Raw genomic sequence first — 18039 nt, forward strand, 5'->3', positions numbered from 1 at the left:
AGACTATGATGAAGTTTGATCTATTTCCAAAAGGGAAAATATATATCTGTTCTCTCAGGATTGGGGATTGGATGCCAGAATGAGAAAATTCCAAGATGGAAGTCAGCAAAGACCACTCAGAAAGTCTCATTGCTATTTTGCAGAGAATATGACTGCTGAAGAATTAGATAACTCCCATTGCAAGGACTGAATCTGTAGGTTTTTAAGTATCCATGACCAACATCTTGATGTCCTTAAAGCAGAGATGCTATCACTCTGTAGGTTGATGATATCGTGTGGGTGTTGGTTTCAAGGTACAGTACTCCCTTGCTGCTTTGTTGTGTGTCAGTCATCTTAATATCCAATAAAAAAAAATGGCAACCAACAAAAAACCAGATATTTTTCAAGTGCTTCAGATATAGCAAAGATGAGACAACTTACTGATATTGTAGAATTCCCATTCTAGTGGTTGGAGACAAATAATAAATACATAAATGTATGAAACCAAATAGCTATCAGTGAAATGAAATAAAAATTGCTGAGGGGGAGATAAATGCATTGTGCCAGGGAAGAATGGGGTGAGTGTGTTGCTGCACTATATTGGTTGTACAAGCAAGGTCTCACAAATTGTGTGAACATTTAAACAGAGGTTGTATGAAAGTCTAAGAAAAATACATGAATATTTAGGTAGAGAATGTTCTGGGCAGAAGGAATGGCAAATGTAAAAGCTATGAGATTTAAGATTTCTTTGAAAGAGAAAGAAAAGTCTAGAACAGTGAAACAAGGACAGTCAAGGCAAGTGCATAACCCTTGCAGTAAGAGATGGAACAGGGTAATATGCAATGCCATCTTGTACTGGAGAAGACAAGACTGTTCAAGTTGACTGGCTTCAGCCACCACTTAATTTTGGTTAGCTGCAACCACCATCCATCTCTTGAGCCTACTTTTATCTACTGATTCCTTCTCAAGCTCCATTTGGAAAGCCAGATAGCTTCCATTCCATGTTACTGTTAACACCCGGTCCACTGGGAGGAATTTGCTTCACTGATAGTTAAGGAAACCATGTGTCCTGGTTTAACCAGTACAGTCATCCAATTCAGTACAAAAGAGGAGTCCCTTCCTTGTGGTAGGAGGTGACTACACACTCTGATTTGCCCAGATGGTCTTCGTCACACCTGCCATCCCCACTTATATATTAATTACACCTCTATTCCCTCTCAGAAGAATCCCAATTTGGACAGTAGATATAAGGTTACTCTACTAATAGATCACAGGAAAATACTGATATCTTACCATTACCTCAGATACAATTTTCTTCTAAATATTAAGAAGGATTGGCCCTCCCTGGTGGCGCAGGGGGTTAAAGCACAGCATCGAGAATCTAAAGCCATTTCCGCATGAGTTTGATTCCCGCCTGCCCCAGAGGTGACCACATGGCGTGGCAGACTTCTCCTGACCCGCCCGCTGCTCCCCTCAGCAGTGTACTTCGCCGATCTGCCTGTTCTGCTCCCCACTCTGTCTTTGGTGAATCCTAGCACCCTCCACATCTCTGGCCTGTACCCCAATTCTGTATGAATAAAAAAATAAATCTAAAAAAAAAAATATTAAGAAGGATTTACTTAGCAGAGGGCAGGAAGGAAAGGGATGACCCCCACCCCCCAAGTAGAAAAACTATTACTCCAAGAAGTGAAGTCTGGATGGTAAAAGACAAAAATGTCCACCATAGCTCCCTTTAGTATGGTTTTACAGCAAAGTAAGGCAATATGGGAGCAGATGTTTGAGTCTTGCTTCTACTGCTTCTACTAACTCTGTGACCTTAGAAAGAACGCCTTCCTTCCTAACTCCCAAGTTCCTTTTATATGCAGAGCTAACTGTGTCTACCTCACAGTGAACTGTTATGAGGCTTAAAAAGGCAAACAGCTGAATAGATGGCTGTTCTGCTCTGAGCCAAGCAGGAAAATTAAAATGGGGTCAAGCAGTGAGGCCTTAAATGCTATGTTTTTAAACATAAAACATGTACCACAAAGTTTTACATGTATGAGTCAATAAATAGATAACTATTTTTCCCAAGGCTTCTAAAATATCTGAGCACACATTAGGTAGTGAACAATTACCTAGTGACCAGTGACCAGAGGAGGAAACACACTAAAGGGGCTCACAGGGAGTGTAAGGCGTTTCTGGGTAAGTTTAGACAAGTGCTGCTATCAGTAGTGACAAGACTAGTGATCAAAGAAAGGAACCTTAAAACTTGAAAGCTAAAACTTTGAGGAAACCAATGAAAAAAAATGTACTTTCAAAAAAACCCCAGGAAAACAAGATTTCTAATGATTAAGACAGGCAGAAATATTTAACATTCATATCAGGGCAGATAAATGTGAATAATCACATTCCGGATGGGTTGCTTTCAGGAAGACTGAGGGGTGGATCTGCTCTTTCAATTCTCCCTCTCTACAAGTTTTACAAGAACTGTATTTTGCTCTGGAGATGACTTTATCTGGGTTACCAGTCTCTAACCCATCAGATGAATTAGTTCATCGAACTGATTTCTTTTGTGGCTAAGGGCTCTATGACTTTCTGCGAAAGTATGGAAGAGAAGCCTGAATAATATAAAAGGCCTAAGGGAGGGACAATTGGAGGCAGGGAGAGTCACACTTGGCCTGCTTCAGACACAGCTGAATAGAAGAAGACTGTTCTGTGCTGAGCTGCACGGGAAAATTAAAATGGGGTCAAGTGGTGAGAAGCTTTAAATGCTGAGCTAATCTAGGATGTAGGGAGCTGTTAAATGTTTTTAAGGAAGACAATTTTTAGAAATATGGATCAAGCAAGTCTTCCTGTCCCCAAGCATCAAATACTAAAATTACTTCCAGCCTGCTGCCTGGACAGCTCTGAGGACAGTGTTGTTCCCTCCTGGTGTCTGTCCTTCCACACAGGCTGACAAAGCCACAATAACTCAATTCAACACACACAGCAACACAGCTACGAGTTCAGAAACAGCTGTTCAAAAGTATACTATTCTCTGGCTTCCTCTCTCATATTGAATATTTTCTTTCATTTCCTCCTATTTGCAATGCCTTGGGTGAGATTCCATCAGGAAGTAAACTTTCCAAGTACTGTCATGTTAGAGCCTTAGGAGAGAACTGATGTGGCCTAGAGTGTTAACAGGAACGCTCTGTACGATGAGAAATGTATGTTTTCTTTACTCTGGCCAGATTTTTCTAGACCAGAAAGTGAAGGTTTTTTAAATATTAGCATGTAGTATATTTAACAAAGTGCTTACTGAAAATCCCACAAAATATGTCTTTCCTGCATATTTTTAAAGCACAGAGGCGCTCACCTTGGTTTGTGTAAGCATTCAGTGGTGCACGTTATACTTTATTTTGGCTGCCCTGATACATATCGGGAGGGTGGCTGTCTTTGCACTCCTAGAAAAGTTGGCAAAGTGCACACAAAGTTGTTCCAAGGACAGGGTGACTTGAGTGAGTTCTGTACAAGAGCCCTCGCCGTCTGCTGTGCAAACACATGCCTCGATTCACAGTTCAATTCATCATGCCCACTGGCAAAGGAACCAACTCAGGTCAAGCTCTTATCTGTTGCTTGGAACATGACTATATAACTTATCTTTAAGCAATCTCCCTCATTTTAGGCCTTCTCACAATCTCCATATTACTTCCATATCCTTAAGCAAAATCATAACACATTTTTTGTGTTTTCCAAACTCTTCTGTTTCTCTGCAGGGTTGGTAGGCAACAATAAATTTAATCAAGAGTTGGACAGCCCCTTTGAGATACCAAAATCTGCAGAAGGGGCTGGCTGAGAAGGAGAGAAGTGAGGTTTCAAAAGTCATCTTTAGCTGTACCAGAATTCTGACATTTTAGATAATATATATGGACTTAGTGAGATTTTTATTAGCAAGGGAATTCCGATCTCCAGAAGCTGAAACTCATCTGTTATGCAACTTCCCATGTGGTGTGGAAATTAGCTTTTCAGAACAACTACTGGTCCTGATATTACTGCTCTCAATACTTGACACTGATTGTACTAACAAGAGTAAGCCTTTGATTGACTTTTCACTTGGCTGCAGCGGTAGATGCATCAACCTAATTTAAACTGGTCAGAGATGAGTTATCATCGAAACACATAAAAGGTGTGATGGTCAAACAAGGACATGAGATCTACATATTTGTGTGGGAGGGAATTTAAAGATCCTGGAGCTGCTTCAGGAGGGACTAGTAATTACGTCTTGCACATTTGCAGGTAAAATAAGCACAGAGTAAAACAGATGTGCAGTTCACTGGAGCTAGTCCTTCCTGGACAGTGCGTGCCTCTGCATTGTCTAGAGTGCAGAGTGAATTGGAAGACAAGGAGATGTAGATTTTTACATTGAAATTACATTGGAAGGAGAAAAGACGAGAACTGCAAAGAATATCTTCATTTAAGTGAAATATTTACAAATCTAAAATAAGAGATTAACTATAGTTTCTACTGGGAAGTTCTAAAAATGAAGACAAAAACCATCTGAAATATTTGTACATTTTACTGTACATTTGTACAAATAAAAGTGGCCAGGACATTTGCTCTAGAGTTGAAAGTAATATATCCAAAAAACAAAAATGTTCTTTTGTAGCTCTCCAAGTCTACCCAGCAGCTGGAGCCCAGTAGTAAACTTGATTTAGAATTCTTTCTCTGTTCTTGCCATTCTTTTATATTTTAAAGGCTAGTTTCTATTAATTTCAACTCATAAACTATTGCCTCAATCCCAACATTTACAATTTTTCACATTAGATGGACGATGTCTTATAGCCTCGTTAGCAGTCAACATCTTTCTTAGTGGTACATCTTGCAGTCACTGGCCTGTCGGCCAGACTTAATGTGCTAATAGCTCTGTTTCTCCCCTCTCCCCCATTTTGGCAGCAGCTAGAGACCCTTTGAAGTCAAGAAGGATGGAGACAACTGGCCTGCTCTGCTCCCAGACGCCCTTCTCTACTTGACCAGACTTATGGTTTTCTGTGAGCAGGCAGATCGAAAGGCTACCGAACCCTCATGAAAAGCCAGGAGCAGAGCAAGCAGAGGGTCTGACAAGGCACTTAGACCTTCTTATCCTGGGGTTTTGAAGCCCTGAGAGGGCTGGGAAAAGTGAGAACCCAGTAACCTCATAAAACACAGCCCTTCTCTTCACAGAGGGCTGCCCTGTGTCGCTCAGGGCTCTAGTCGTAAGCAGCAGACATCAAGTCCAGTGGGATTTATTGGAAGGAAATCTGGTGCTGACATCACTTCTAGTGGGATTTACTGGAAGGAAATCTGGTGCTAACAGAATCAACGGGAGGCAGAACAAACAGGTTTGTCAAAGGTCAAGGGCCAAAGCCACTCAGACCCTGGATCTCTGAATCAATCTGCTCAGGATGGTGGGCAGCACTGCTATTGCAGCGGCTTATCCAAAAATCAATCACAACTATAACCTTGGTTTTGCCTCCCCGGGTCCAAACGTAAAATTCTAGTTGGGAGCATCTGGCCTGACTGTCCTGACCCTGCCTATGTTCTGGTGGCCAAACAAAACAAACAAACAAAAAAATGTCTCTCCTTGGGCTTCAGGAGAAGTAAGCTCCAGCCTTGTCACCAGTAGAAAGGGGTATCTCCCCAGCAGGAGGGGTTTGATATTGTATTGCCAGCAGTGATAAAAGATCCACCACACTCCCTTTTCATTATCTCAGATTTATGAGGCCATCAGAGCAAGTCAACAATCAGACTATTCTGGCATATTCAAATTGACTAACTTGGCTCCATTCTGAACCCAGAATGGTAGAGGAAACGAACTCTTCTGAGCTCATAGAAAGGATCAGGCCTGATGCTAAGTAAGGTATGTGTGATTGCTATGGGCACGCAATTAAGTATTCCTGCTAGAAAATCTTATGGAATGAGGACAGTGGTTACCAAAGATTTTTCCAACTAAAGGGAATTAATGTAGCAACTGCAGAAGGCAGGACTGAGGTGTGAAATAAAATAACATGTTTAAAAGATACCATTGTTTGAAATTAGCCTTGGACTGACAAGTAATTAACTTCTACCACTTGTTTAATTTTTTGTGTGGACCTGGTACAGGAAACCATGCATGGGTGGTATTTTTCCCTCTCCAATCTCAGAGGAAATGTAACCGGGCATGAACTAGTGACACAGCTCATATATCAGTAGTCTGTAGTGGGTCTACATAAATCCTTTTCTTTAAAGTTACTTAACTGTTTTGAAAATGGTTTCAACAGAAGAAATTCCAATTGCACCAGAAAGGAAACCAGAGTCTTAAAGAAAAATATACTGCCTTTGCTGAGCAAGGCAAACGTATCAGTATGCAGAGAAACAAACCAGTCTCTTGTGTTTTATTTCTTTAACAAATCCACTGAAACACTCACTTTATGTCTTTGAAAAGCTGATAGACAAAGAATTCTGTGGCCAATAAAAATTAATGCTTACACCTGGCTTGTAACCACTTTGAAAGTGCAGGTACACTTTTTAAAATTTGTTCTTCTGTCCCTCATGTATCACATTATGAGCTTTGCACATATTATAAACACAATAAATATTTGTAGTTTTTCTTTAACTCATCAAAAAGCTATTCTCTGGGGAATCATTTTTCTATTTAAAGGATTAGGTAACCTGTTCTTTCACATACTTCATACATAGATTCACGCATTGCTACCACAAACCAAGCACTTTTTATGGGTGTGCTATTGTAGAATAATATTTCTCTGATAAGCGCTTAAGTGACACTTTCTGTCACTTACTTTCTGTTTCGGGACTTACTGTTTAAAATAAAAACCCTTATATCTGTGAAAGGTGAGATACTATTTAAGGCTGGCTAATTTGATCATTTGGTGAAAGTGGCTTCACTTTGAGAACTAAACGATGTGAATGTACAAACTAGATGCTGAGAATATCACAATTGTTTCCCAAAGTCTATGGAACTGACAATTGATAAATTTAGATCTTGGTCCATTCCAAGAGAATAAGAGGTACGAATCTGTTTTTATTAGTCTCCCTCCCAAAGATCCTTAAAAAGTGTGCTCCCTTTCTGCCAGGGAAAGGGAAAGAAAGACACCAAAGTGAGAGTGGAAGCGCATAGGGACTATGTCCTTGGTGCACAGGTGAGGTTACTGGTGGAAATTCTATGGGGACTACACTTGAGAAAAGATAGCACACATTGTAAAAAAAAGGAACAATGATGTAAAATGATCATAAGTAAAATGAAATTTTAAAAAGGCAATCTCCCTTAACATTTTGAAGTTTTTGCTCAAAATGTAGCCACAGTGTGATCTCTCACTTTTTATTTCAACTTATCTACCCCTTGTCAGCATGTGTTGTTATCCTTTCCATCTCCCCATAGTTCTTATCTGATACAGTATATACATATATATGCATATCTACATATATACATATGTACACACATATACATACATACATACACACACATAAAAAACTGTTTTCTCCCCTTGTTCAAATGGAAATTCCATGAACATGGAGCTTTTTGTTTGCTTCTCTTGTTCCCTGTCTCATTCCCATCACCTGCCACTTAGTAAGTGCTCAATAAATCCACACTAAGGCAAGGTTTATTTGAGGGTTCCTGTATATGGGTATTCTCACTTTTTAAAAGCAATTTCACATCAATTGCTTTATTTGGTTACTTTTATAATAATAATGTGTTCTAAAATAGGTTATTTCAGATCAGATGAGAAAACAGACCCTTGGAAAGTTCTATGAATTGTATAAAATCAATGCACTAGCAAAAGGTAAACTACAGTGTCAAAAACAGTTCAATTACAAGTTTTCCCACTATCTCAAAGTGGAGTATTCATATGAAAGCTTTCATAAACTGAAATGGTTTAAAGAAGCAATCACAATTAATTTATATGGAAAATTTTTGAGTATAATCAGGTCCAAAAATAGAACCTTCCAATCCACACCAAATGACACCTAAAACCTAACATAACACTAATATGTAGTAAAAAGTAGTGATAAACACAGAGCCTGTGAGAAGTAAAAATAATATACATACAGTGTAGTTTTACCTACTAGAATTTGGAAAATGTGAGTGTACACTGGAAGTGAGAAGTAGTGATGATGGTGCATGAGGTTGAAATCAATGGATATGGGGGATATGGGAGGTACAAAGAGACTGGGCTACAGGAAAGAGAGAAAGAGGGTCATCTATTAGCTCTCGTTGTAGACTTAATCCATTAGAGTACACAGTTCCCTAACATCTCCACCTTCTTCTACCCTGTCCGTTTCAATGTTGAAGGTCAAGGCTCTTCGTGTGCAATGGCTGGTGTAGAAGCCTTGAAAGATAACAGTGATCTTGATTGCTTAGCCATAGGAATGCATCTGTCTATCACCGCAATCTTTGTAGTCACTCAATACATCCTACAAATCTATCACAAACCTACCTATCATTCCAAAATTAAAATCATCCTTCCCTGTGATCATCTCAGCACTGTCAATGGCAATGAAACTCTCATGCAAGGGCTTCACCTTAAGTTCACTGTGACCTAATACTCAATTGCAGCTAGTTACTAAGTTTAACACTCTTAAGTGCTCTTATAGGCTTCTCTGATACCTCAGGACACATCTCGATAATGGATACAACAAAATTAATTAAGATAAAGCACAGATGCTCATAGACAAAGTTCAAGGCTATCACAGCTTAATGCTGAGATGCTGAGGGTGATTCCTGGAGGAGGAGATCGGCAGTGACATTCTCTCTGCTGACGGTGAATGCTCCCTCTCTAATGGTTGCTGCAGAATATACACCAATACTGCTTTTGCTTTTGTTGTTTAAAAAAAGGGGGGGAGGGCTCCCTGGTGGCACAGCAGGTTAAAGCACAGCAGTGAGAAGCTAAAACCACTTCAGCATGAGTTCGATCCCTGCCCTGGAGGTGACCCACATGACACGGCAGACCTTTCCTGATCTGCCCGCAGCTCCCCTCAGCAGTGTACTTCGTCAGTCAGCCTGTTCTGCCTGCCACTCTGTCTCTGGCGAATCTGCACTACCCCTGCACCTCTGGTCTGTATCCCAGCTCTGTATGCATAAATAAATAAATCTTTTAAAAAAAGGAAGTAGGGCAAAGCAAATTTGCAAAGTGAGAGGAAATCTAAGCTTCCTTGAAGAGCCACTTCCACCCTAGAAGTGAGTCTGTGAGTGCTCGCCATTATGCATTTCTAGTTAGATTTCAGGGTACTAGACTCCAACATGTGAAAAACAACAGACTCTGGAGGCAGCATATCCATTTTTTTAAATGATTTATTTATTTATGCATTACAGAGCTAGGGTACATGTTAGAGATGCAGGGGCGGTGAGAGGATTCACCAGGGACAGAGTTGGGAGCAGAACAGGCTGACTGACAAAGTACACCACTGAGGGGAGCAGCGGGTGGGTCAGGAGAGGTCTGCCGCGCCATGTGGTCACCTCCAGGGCGGGAATCGAACTCATGCTGAAGTGGCTTTAGCTTTAACCCGCTGTGCCACCAGGGAGGGTCCAGCATATCCATTTTTGATACGATCCATTAACTATAGCTCTTGAAGATGTGAAACTCAACACACCTCAGCTGAACCTCACCTGCAGTTCAACCCGTCACACAGACCTTAGCACCTTTGTTGCACTTATTTGTATCTATTAACTGGCAGGGCATGGCGGCTGAATCCATTAGATTTTTTAAAAATGTCTTTAGATGGTTCAGAAATGGAGCAACTTTCCAGAAGATTAGAAGCCTCTTGAAAATTGCCCTTCCATCAAACGTTTACAAGAAGAGAAAATTTCTGTCCAGCTTGTGCCTTATTGGGTTTTTCATGTCAGGTATTTGCATGAGGAAGATACATCACATCAAGGAGAATATTTTGTTCAAAATTCCTAGCAGGTTTTAATGGGTAGATAACGGTAATATCTTTATAAATAGATGAGGACAGAGGTGTCATGTATACCATAACATTCTAAAGGTTACTGTGTCTAAAAGTCTGGGTAACCTATTGCTCTTTTTCAAAATTTATGAGCAACTTTTATTTCATGGGTTAATGTGTTAATAATATGTTAATTTGTTGATAACACAACTCTCTTTAAAAGGACAAATCTTTTATAGTCTTTCTCATATGCTCACAGTGTGGTTATACATATACATGTACATGTAAATAAGTTCCACAATCAACACATAGGCATATAAAGAAATGACTTTTAATGAAAATTCACATTTAAAATTTTTCATATCAAGTTGTAATGCTGTTCATATTTTTTTAAATGGATATTCTTCCACAAATCACTTACTTAATTTGGTTAAAATTTTTAGAGTTGCTTTTCAGGTAGTACTTTTTTTCTCATTTAAGTGTCTAGTTTATAATTAAGTACATTTTTAATGCATTTGCTAAGAGATTGGTGCTGAAATTTTGAATTGATATGACTCTTGAAATAACTCTAATGAAGATGGAACTATCCATAGAACTGAAGACCCTATAGAAGGTCTATAAATATTTGTTGAATGAACAAGTATGAATGAAAGTACCAGGAGAGGGAGAAGTAGTCATTTCATTTGAACTCTATCTGAACCAATGAAATCAATAACCAACCGTGAATGTAATATTTAAGAGCAAAGGTAACATATAAACTGTGAAAGCAAGCTTTGATATTTTATATCATTTTACTGCTCTATGTGGGGCTCTCTTGTGACAACTTCACTCTTCTCTACATCTTCTACAAAGTGACTGATGATTTCACGTGCTCAACAGTGAAAGGGGCCTCTAAAATAGGCAGGTTGAGAGCAGAGAGAGTGAGCACACATGTGCATAGGGCAGGAAGGGCACCATACCATCTGGCAGTGGAAGCCCACTGGGTCCATTTGTTAGTGCTCTTTAAATTCACATTAATGCATGGGCTGCTCTGAATGTGTAAATGCCATTTCAGGGTGGTTGCTTTCTCCCAGGCCATGGCAATGACTTTTGGCGCCCAATCCCTGGTTGTTTACTTGCCAGCAGCATTTGACCCGGGGTCAGACCTGTATTTAACCCTTTCTTGTGGGTCAAAACCAAATTAATTTGGTGAGAATTAAATTGGAAATGAGTCGTCTGTAAGGCAGGTGTCCCCTTGGAGAATGTGCTCCAGGTGGAAACATTTTAAGATCTGTTCTTGGGCCATCTCTGAAGAAGCTTCAGGGGTCAGAGAGGCAACTCCAAACGGCCCATGTGCCGAGGGCCTGGAGAGGGATGTAGCAGGTGCTGACGGGGAGCGGTTTTCTCAGCAGCTCAGGGGGGAATTTCAAAGAGGTCCCTTTCGGAGCTAATTTATTCATATATTCATGAACATCTATCTTGGGCATTCATTGTGGACAGATTTACTTAGAAGTTGCCCTAAAAAACTGGAACTTTACCCTTTGCCCCTACCTCCCACCATCAACCAAAGACTTTGATTTAAAGGAGGAAAAATAACACATTTTTCTCTTACTTTTTTCTAGAGGATGAGGATGATGATGAAATGGTGGAACCCAAAGTTGGCCATGATTCAGAACTGGAAAATCAAGACAAAAAACAGGAGGCAAAGGAAGGTATGGAGTGGGAGATAAATAAAGTCATTATTTATTGTGGGTTTCTTTTTCTACCAATGCAAGGGACTATAAGTCAAATTTAAATATATATCCTTTCCATGGGAGGTTTTCGATGAACGTTCAGTATATTTAGCAATATATACTGTAATCTTCAAACCAGGAGTCACTGATTTTTGAATGATAGAAGCAAATAAAAATACAAACTATCACAATTCCAGCTATGAGTCCAGCCATGATTCCAGTAAAATTTTCACTAAGTAGTGATAAGATAAAATAGTTGTTACCGATTGTAATTTTTATCTAGTTTACTCCATCATATATTCTTAGTGTAACAGCAAAGGCTCTCCTGTGCATATTTTAGATATTAACTACTCCTCAAGACATCCTTTGAAGCAAATACTATTGTTACCCTTATTTTCTAGGTAGAGAACTAGGAAGAGGGAGGTTTAAAAATTTAACCAAAAATACACAGCAAAAGTGTATGAACCAGGATGAGTAGCTGACTCCAAAGTTTGCACATTTTCTTGTGCTGTCCTTTTCCTGCAATAGCACTGAGTCTCAAAACAAGACAGAAGGAAGAAAAGAAGAAAGGAAATGCTACAGATGTGTCCTAGAGAGCTAGTTTTGTATTTTGAGATTTTCATCCTTTGGGGACAAAATGCTATTCATATTGACAGACTATCACTGAGAATGGAATACAGATTTTAAAGGTACTTCCATATTTCATAATGTGTCACAAATGTAAATAAACATAATTCTAATTAGTCACTCATTTGCTTTGTACCTTTACGAGAGGCCTGGTATAATGCATGGCACAGCACTGTCACTGGGAACTTCTACAGGAATGGGTACATACTGGTCAAACAGTTCCACTTGCACACACTCAAACTGATTACTCTCAAGTTTTGGAGTACAAGTGAGGACGGGGGTGGGGACTGATTAGTCTCAAGTTTTGGAGTACAACTAAGGATGGGGGTGGGGAGGAATATAACAACTTTAACAGTAGCATATGCAGAGAGCACAAAAGTTACTTTTTCTAAGAGATTCTAAATGGATTTGAAGCTTTCACCCCTAAATTTCTATTATAAAGTTTATTTACTCTAAAACATCAGTGAACAGAGCATCAGTAACACAGGCATAGAAAGGGTCAAAATAAATCAGGATTTATTAAAATAACTTCTTTTTCCTTTTGCAAAATGTCCTTAAGATATACTGGGTGACAAAGAGCAAGGATCTATTTTGTGTGTTTTGGCATGAATCCCCACCCCCAACCCCAATCACCAAATCATCATCTCTGGCAAAGCACTGCAATCTCCTTCTTAAGTTCTAAGCAAACACACCCTTCAGTTTTAACTGTTACTCATGCTTCATGGAATTGATTAAAGTCCTGTTAAAAGTCAAAAAGAAGTTTGAAAGTACATTTCCTGTTACTGCAGCACTGCGTGGCCCACTCTCTATTAATGGCTTTTCTGCAAATTAGCACATAATGGGTTAAAGCATGTTTATGTTGGCATCAAACTCTAGCTTTTTTTTTTTTTAAGCAAGACAGTATTTTGCAAACTTTTTCAAGAATCTCTTGTAGATATAATCGTGGCGCCATTCACACGGCTACATAGTAGTTAGGGCTGTGTCAGCACTTCCATTATGAACCCTGAGTTTCAGGGATTTATTACTCAGCCATAAAAATTTGCTCTGGGCTGAAACTTGACATACACTGTTTCAAACCAGGGAACACATTTCTGAGAAATCTGGTTTTTTTTTTTTTTTTTTAGTTAAAAACTGGGGAGGGGGAGATTGGGGGGAAAAAATCAATGTTCACTAGCTTTTGACATTTTTGTGCATGTGACATCAAAATGCATTAATCAGCAAAGGAATATGGATTTAATTTATTACTATTTTCACTTTTTCCATGGCAAAATAGGAAAAAAAATACATTTTAGCTTTTAATCAAAACATAGGGAATTTATGACTGTGCTAGTAGCTTCATGTTTAGAGATTTAAAATAACAGAATTGGAAGTTTTACTCTTGTAGATGAATGTTAACTCAAATGCTCACAATAACTTCAAGAATAGCCTTTACTTACTATACTAGTTTGGCATGGTTTGCTCTCGTTTATGATCTAATTTCACTGTCAAATTCTCCGAGAAGTCACTGTCCCTATTTAACCTGATTTACTATTTAAGCTATGTGGGTTTACTTATTTACTTTTAGATAAATTCTTGAAAAATAGATAAAAGATGTTATTTTTATATTGAAATTTAAAACCAGTTATTGAAACAGGGCAAGATGTTTTTGAAGTGGTTATTTTTGAAATAACTTTTAATCTAAACATGAGGTTGTAAAGCACTCAACATAAATTGTGAATTCCATTATGAATTTTTTACTTTTATAGAGAAAATTTCCCAAGAAGCTTCAAAGCCAAAAAGATAGAGTATATAATAAATAAACTAAAAAGAAACAAAAAAAATACGCAACATGTCAATAAGAAAATTCAAGGAAAGCACAGCAAATAAAATACCATGAAGATCACAAAAATGTATTTTGAATATTATACTTACATGTAATAAAAAGAGCAAAAAGTAAACCCTACAATCAAATCTTCTAGATTTTACTTTTGCAGACCATAAATTCAAAAACTTAAGCAATCTTCTAAACTTTGAATTTCATGAATTCAATATGTTGTTTTCTTACTTATTATTAAAACTGAATATAACTTAATATCCATGTGTTCTACTTTCCATACAGGATCTTCTTTTTTTCTTTTTTTAAATAAGAGGTCATCCTAATAGGGACTGTTAGCTCTTGGCAGAAATAGTTCATGTTTAGTTTTGCAAAACAAAAATAATAAACCTACTTTATATAATTTTCTGCTTAACTTGTTCAGAAAAATCAAATATTTCAATGTCCATGTTTGACTCTTGTATGTCTTTGTATAAAATTAAATTTACTTTTTTTGTAGTTAACATTTTAAAAATAATTCATTAAGTTTCAGGGTTAGGAAAAAGCTGCAAAAACATATTTCAGGGAGAATTTAGGGTCTACCCTAGAGAAATATAATTCTAATTCTCGATTCTGCTTGTATTTTGAACCTTGTGGATTCCATTAGTCAGTCAATTTTCTTCCACAAAGTATGATGTCTGGGGAGGTTTATCTCTGAATACAGCTTTGGTTGTGGTTCCTAGATACTCTATTATGTTTTCATTATATTGTAACAATACTTACCAACAACACTTAAAAATTTTAAAAAATGGGAAGTTTTGTGTTTGTTTTTTATCAAAAATAACTAGAGTTACTGAATTCCTAAGTTGAATATTGTTTTTGACTTTTTTAAGTACTTGTCTGCACATGCATCATATTATTTTGTGCTAACAAATCATGTCATTTGATCCCTGTTAGACATCAAAGCTTAATATAAAATATATCCTTTGTTTTGCTTCAGTAGCAATTTAATTTCCAGCAAAATATTGTATTGTCAGACATACTATCTGGAGAGACTACTGCTTCCTCTACCTGAACTTGGCCTCTGCAAATACTCTTTGATCAGCCATTTATGTTTCTCTTAGAGAAGAAGTTATATGTCTTGAAAGCTGAGATCAAAGTGACAATAAGCTACAAGGAAGAAAAATTACAGAAAATTACACAGATACTATTTTTTATTTAAAGTAATGGACCTGTAAGGAAAGATACAGGTGAAATAGAAGTAGCTCAAAAAGATAAACAGAGAACAGAAAGTTTTTTATGTCATGAAAAAATTAATAAAGAGAAAATATTCCTATTTCTCTTCTTAATCTCAAGTGCGTCTCAAGTTTTCCTTCAATAGCTACCAAGGCAAAATAAGGCTTTTAACATACGTAACATACGACGCTCTCATTGCAACCAAAAAAAACTAAGCCTAACATTTTGTAGCTTGTTTTCCTTTTGCCTAGTTATGTTTAGCAGTTGTATTATTTTCTTGATTTTTATATAAGTATGAGGAAATTCAAAAGCCTCATTTGTGGAAGTTTTAGCAAACAGATTCATCAGTAATTACTAAATGCTTATTTTCCCAGTATATTTGTCATTGTCCCATATTATAGGTAAAACCACCTTTGAAAGAGTTTCAGCTGATTAAAGAATCAAAACTAACAGGCAAAAAAAAAAAAAGTTTGACTGCAGGATGTTTTTGTGGTGCTCTTATTTATGGTTTATATATTGTTTACCTCACCACTTCTCAAACTAGTGTCTAGGTAACACTGCTCAGCAAAAGTTGAAAGGGATTTTTAAAGAATCCCAATTCACATAGATGCATATAAAGCTCTGCAAAGGGATATTTCTAACAATGTTTAGGACTGCTAGAAACTATGGAGCAGTTGTTTTAGATAAGGTCTTCACTGTATTGGATGAGTTGGTTTGTGATTTTTTTTTTCTTTTTGTCAATATTATTTGGAAATCATTACTCAAGGTATGAACCAACTACATCAGAATCATTTAAGTTTCTTGTACAAACACAGATTTTAGGGCCCCTCCAGACCCCCTGACATGCATGTTCTGTGACAGGGAAAGAAAAGTCAGAGGGAAAAGCTATTATGAACACGAAAAGCTTAACGCTTACTGCCATGACTCTACAGAAGGTGTTCTTGGTAGTCCATCATTCTCAGGATCATGGCTTTGAGATACCAATACTCAATCAATTTCACTTCCATAAAACCTCATGCCACAGATGACTGCACCTAGATGGAACTTTGGTCAGGTGGACAGCGGAAATCAACCCTGGTGAGGAAATGTTTGGGAAAGCCTGTAGGTGAGCAAATCCTCCTTGGGCCCTCCACCCCCATCTTTCATGCACCATCCTCCTCCTGCAGCTTAAACTTCAGGGTCATCTGGTCCTGCTGAAATTATAATCAAGCAAGCCTTCATTGAAGACTCTCTGGCCAGTAGTTGAACTGGGATTCCTGAAGAACCACAAAACTTCAGTGACAGTTTCTGACCTCAAAGTTTTCTCATTCTGGGGGAGTTCCTAAACCTTCCTCTATAGTTTTATATAAACTCTTCTACTGAAGGAACAGTTTATGTAACCTAATCGTGACTCAGATGCTCTGACTTCCAGATACTATGAAATACTGCTTGTTAATTCATCTTTCTTTGCCTCATTTTGTATCTTCAAATTTAGTTTAAGATTAATCATGTTAGAAAAGTGAGACATAGAAACAATTGTGTGCTTTACAGAAACACTTATTTGTTTGTGTGAACTGAAGATATTTTTAGGTAAGGGTGAGTTTAGAAGGGCCATGTTTCAGTGTGTGAATGAAATCAATATAACAATCAGACAACCTTACCATTGAACCATTTAAAATAAAATGAATTCACACAGCAGAAACAGGAAAGGTACTATCTGAATCATGTTTTAGTTTTTTTTAATTATTTAATATATGCAGCTTTATAATAGCATCTAATATCCATAGTTTTATAGATTCCTCTATTATGTACTATTTGAGCTGCTTTTCAATTTCAGTTTTTAAAAAACTTCTAGAAAACATCAATCTATTTTCATTTGTAATCTTTTCCAGATCTTCAAAACAGTAATTAGGCCAGCTATAAAATCTTTTTATAAACTTGGCAGTGGAGACATCTGCAAAAGCTTTGGTGTGAACTTAGGAATAATTTAGAATCAATACTAACAATGGTTCCTCTCACTGTGTCTTATGACTCCTGATAAGCAGTCCCTTTCAAGGGTTGGGTTCCTCTTGAAATGTTTTAATTATCTTTTTTTTGTTTTCTTTTCTAACAATCTCTTTTATATATAAAGCCCCTCCAAGGGAGCTGACAGAGGAAGAAAAACAGCAGATCCTTCATTCAGAGGAATTTCTCATCTTTTTTGACCGGACAATACGGGTCATTGAAAGAGCACTGGCAGAAGACTCTGACATCTTCTTTGACTATAGTGGTCGAGAGTTAGAGGAAAAGGATGGGTTAGTTTCTTGTGTGCATTTTTCTAAAAATACTATGTTACATTATTTGTTGATTCTACCTTCATTTATGTATCGACTAGACACATCCAAAACCTGACAAATCAGACAAGGATGAAATTCCAGGACTTATCTTGCTCGGCAGCTCCTGGGTTTTGGTTATAACTTGGGGCTTAGTTTCCCTGTAATTATCATGTGCTTCCATAAAATGCTTTTGATCTTGCCCTAGAGAACAGTCCAGGTGATCGAGACTGGCAGAGTCACATACACTGTCCTCTGAGAAAGCATTCTTATAAGCAGCGAAAGGAGATTTGTGTTATATCCAGTGGATCTATTTTTGATGTCTAAGCAAACAGGAAGCTGAAGAAAACAAACACAAGATGTGAGAGACCTTAACTGATGTGGAAGACAGTGAACAGACTGGAAACTATGGCCTCTTTTGGGCTCTGGGAATCTATGCATTCATGTCCTGGGAAATATGTACAGATATAGATTTACAGATTCAAAAACAAACTAATCAATAAAAGCAAGTGATCCAAATGACTTC

General features: G+C 37.8%; 1 protein-coding gene across 17 annotated transcripts in view; it reads left to right on the forward strand.

Moving 5' to 3' along the window:
• Window positions 1–18039, forward strand: part of DYNC1I1 (dynein, cytoplasmic 1, intermediate chain 1) — a 312504-nt gene that overhangs the window by 180280 nt on the left and 114185 nt on the right. For all 17 annotated transcript variants that reach the window (XM_004676705.2, XM_012720843.1, XM_004676707.1 and 14 more), the window contains 2 exons: window positions 11457–11546; window positions 17333–17495. In XM_004676705.2, the coding sequence (XP_004676762.1) occupies window positions 11457–11546; window positions 17333–17495 (253 nt within the window). The remainder of the gene's footprint in view (window positions 1–11456; window positions 11547–17332; window positions 17496–18039) is intronic.

This window comes from Condylura cristata, unplaced genomic scaffold (assembly GCF_000260355.1).
Source record: "Condylura cristata isolate star-nosed mole 26May11 unplaced genomic scaffold, ConCri1.0 scaffold00005, whole genome shotgun sequence".
Taxonomy (NCBI): domain Eukaryota; kingdom Metazoa; phylum Chordata; class Mammalia; order Eulipotyphla; family Talpidae; genus Condylura; species Condylura cristata.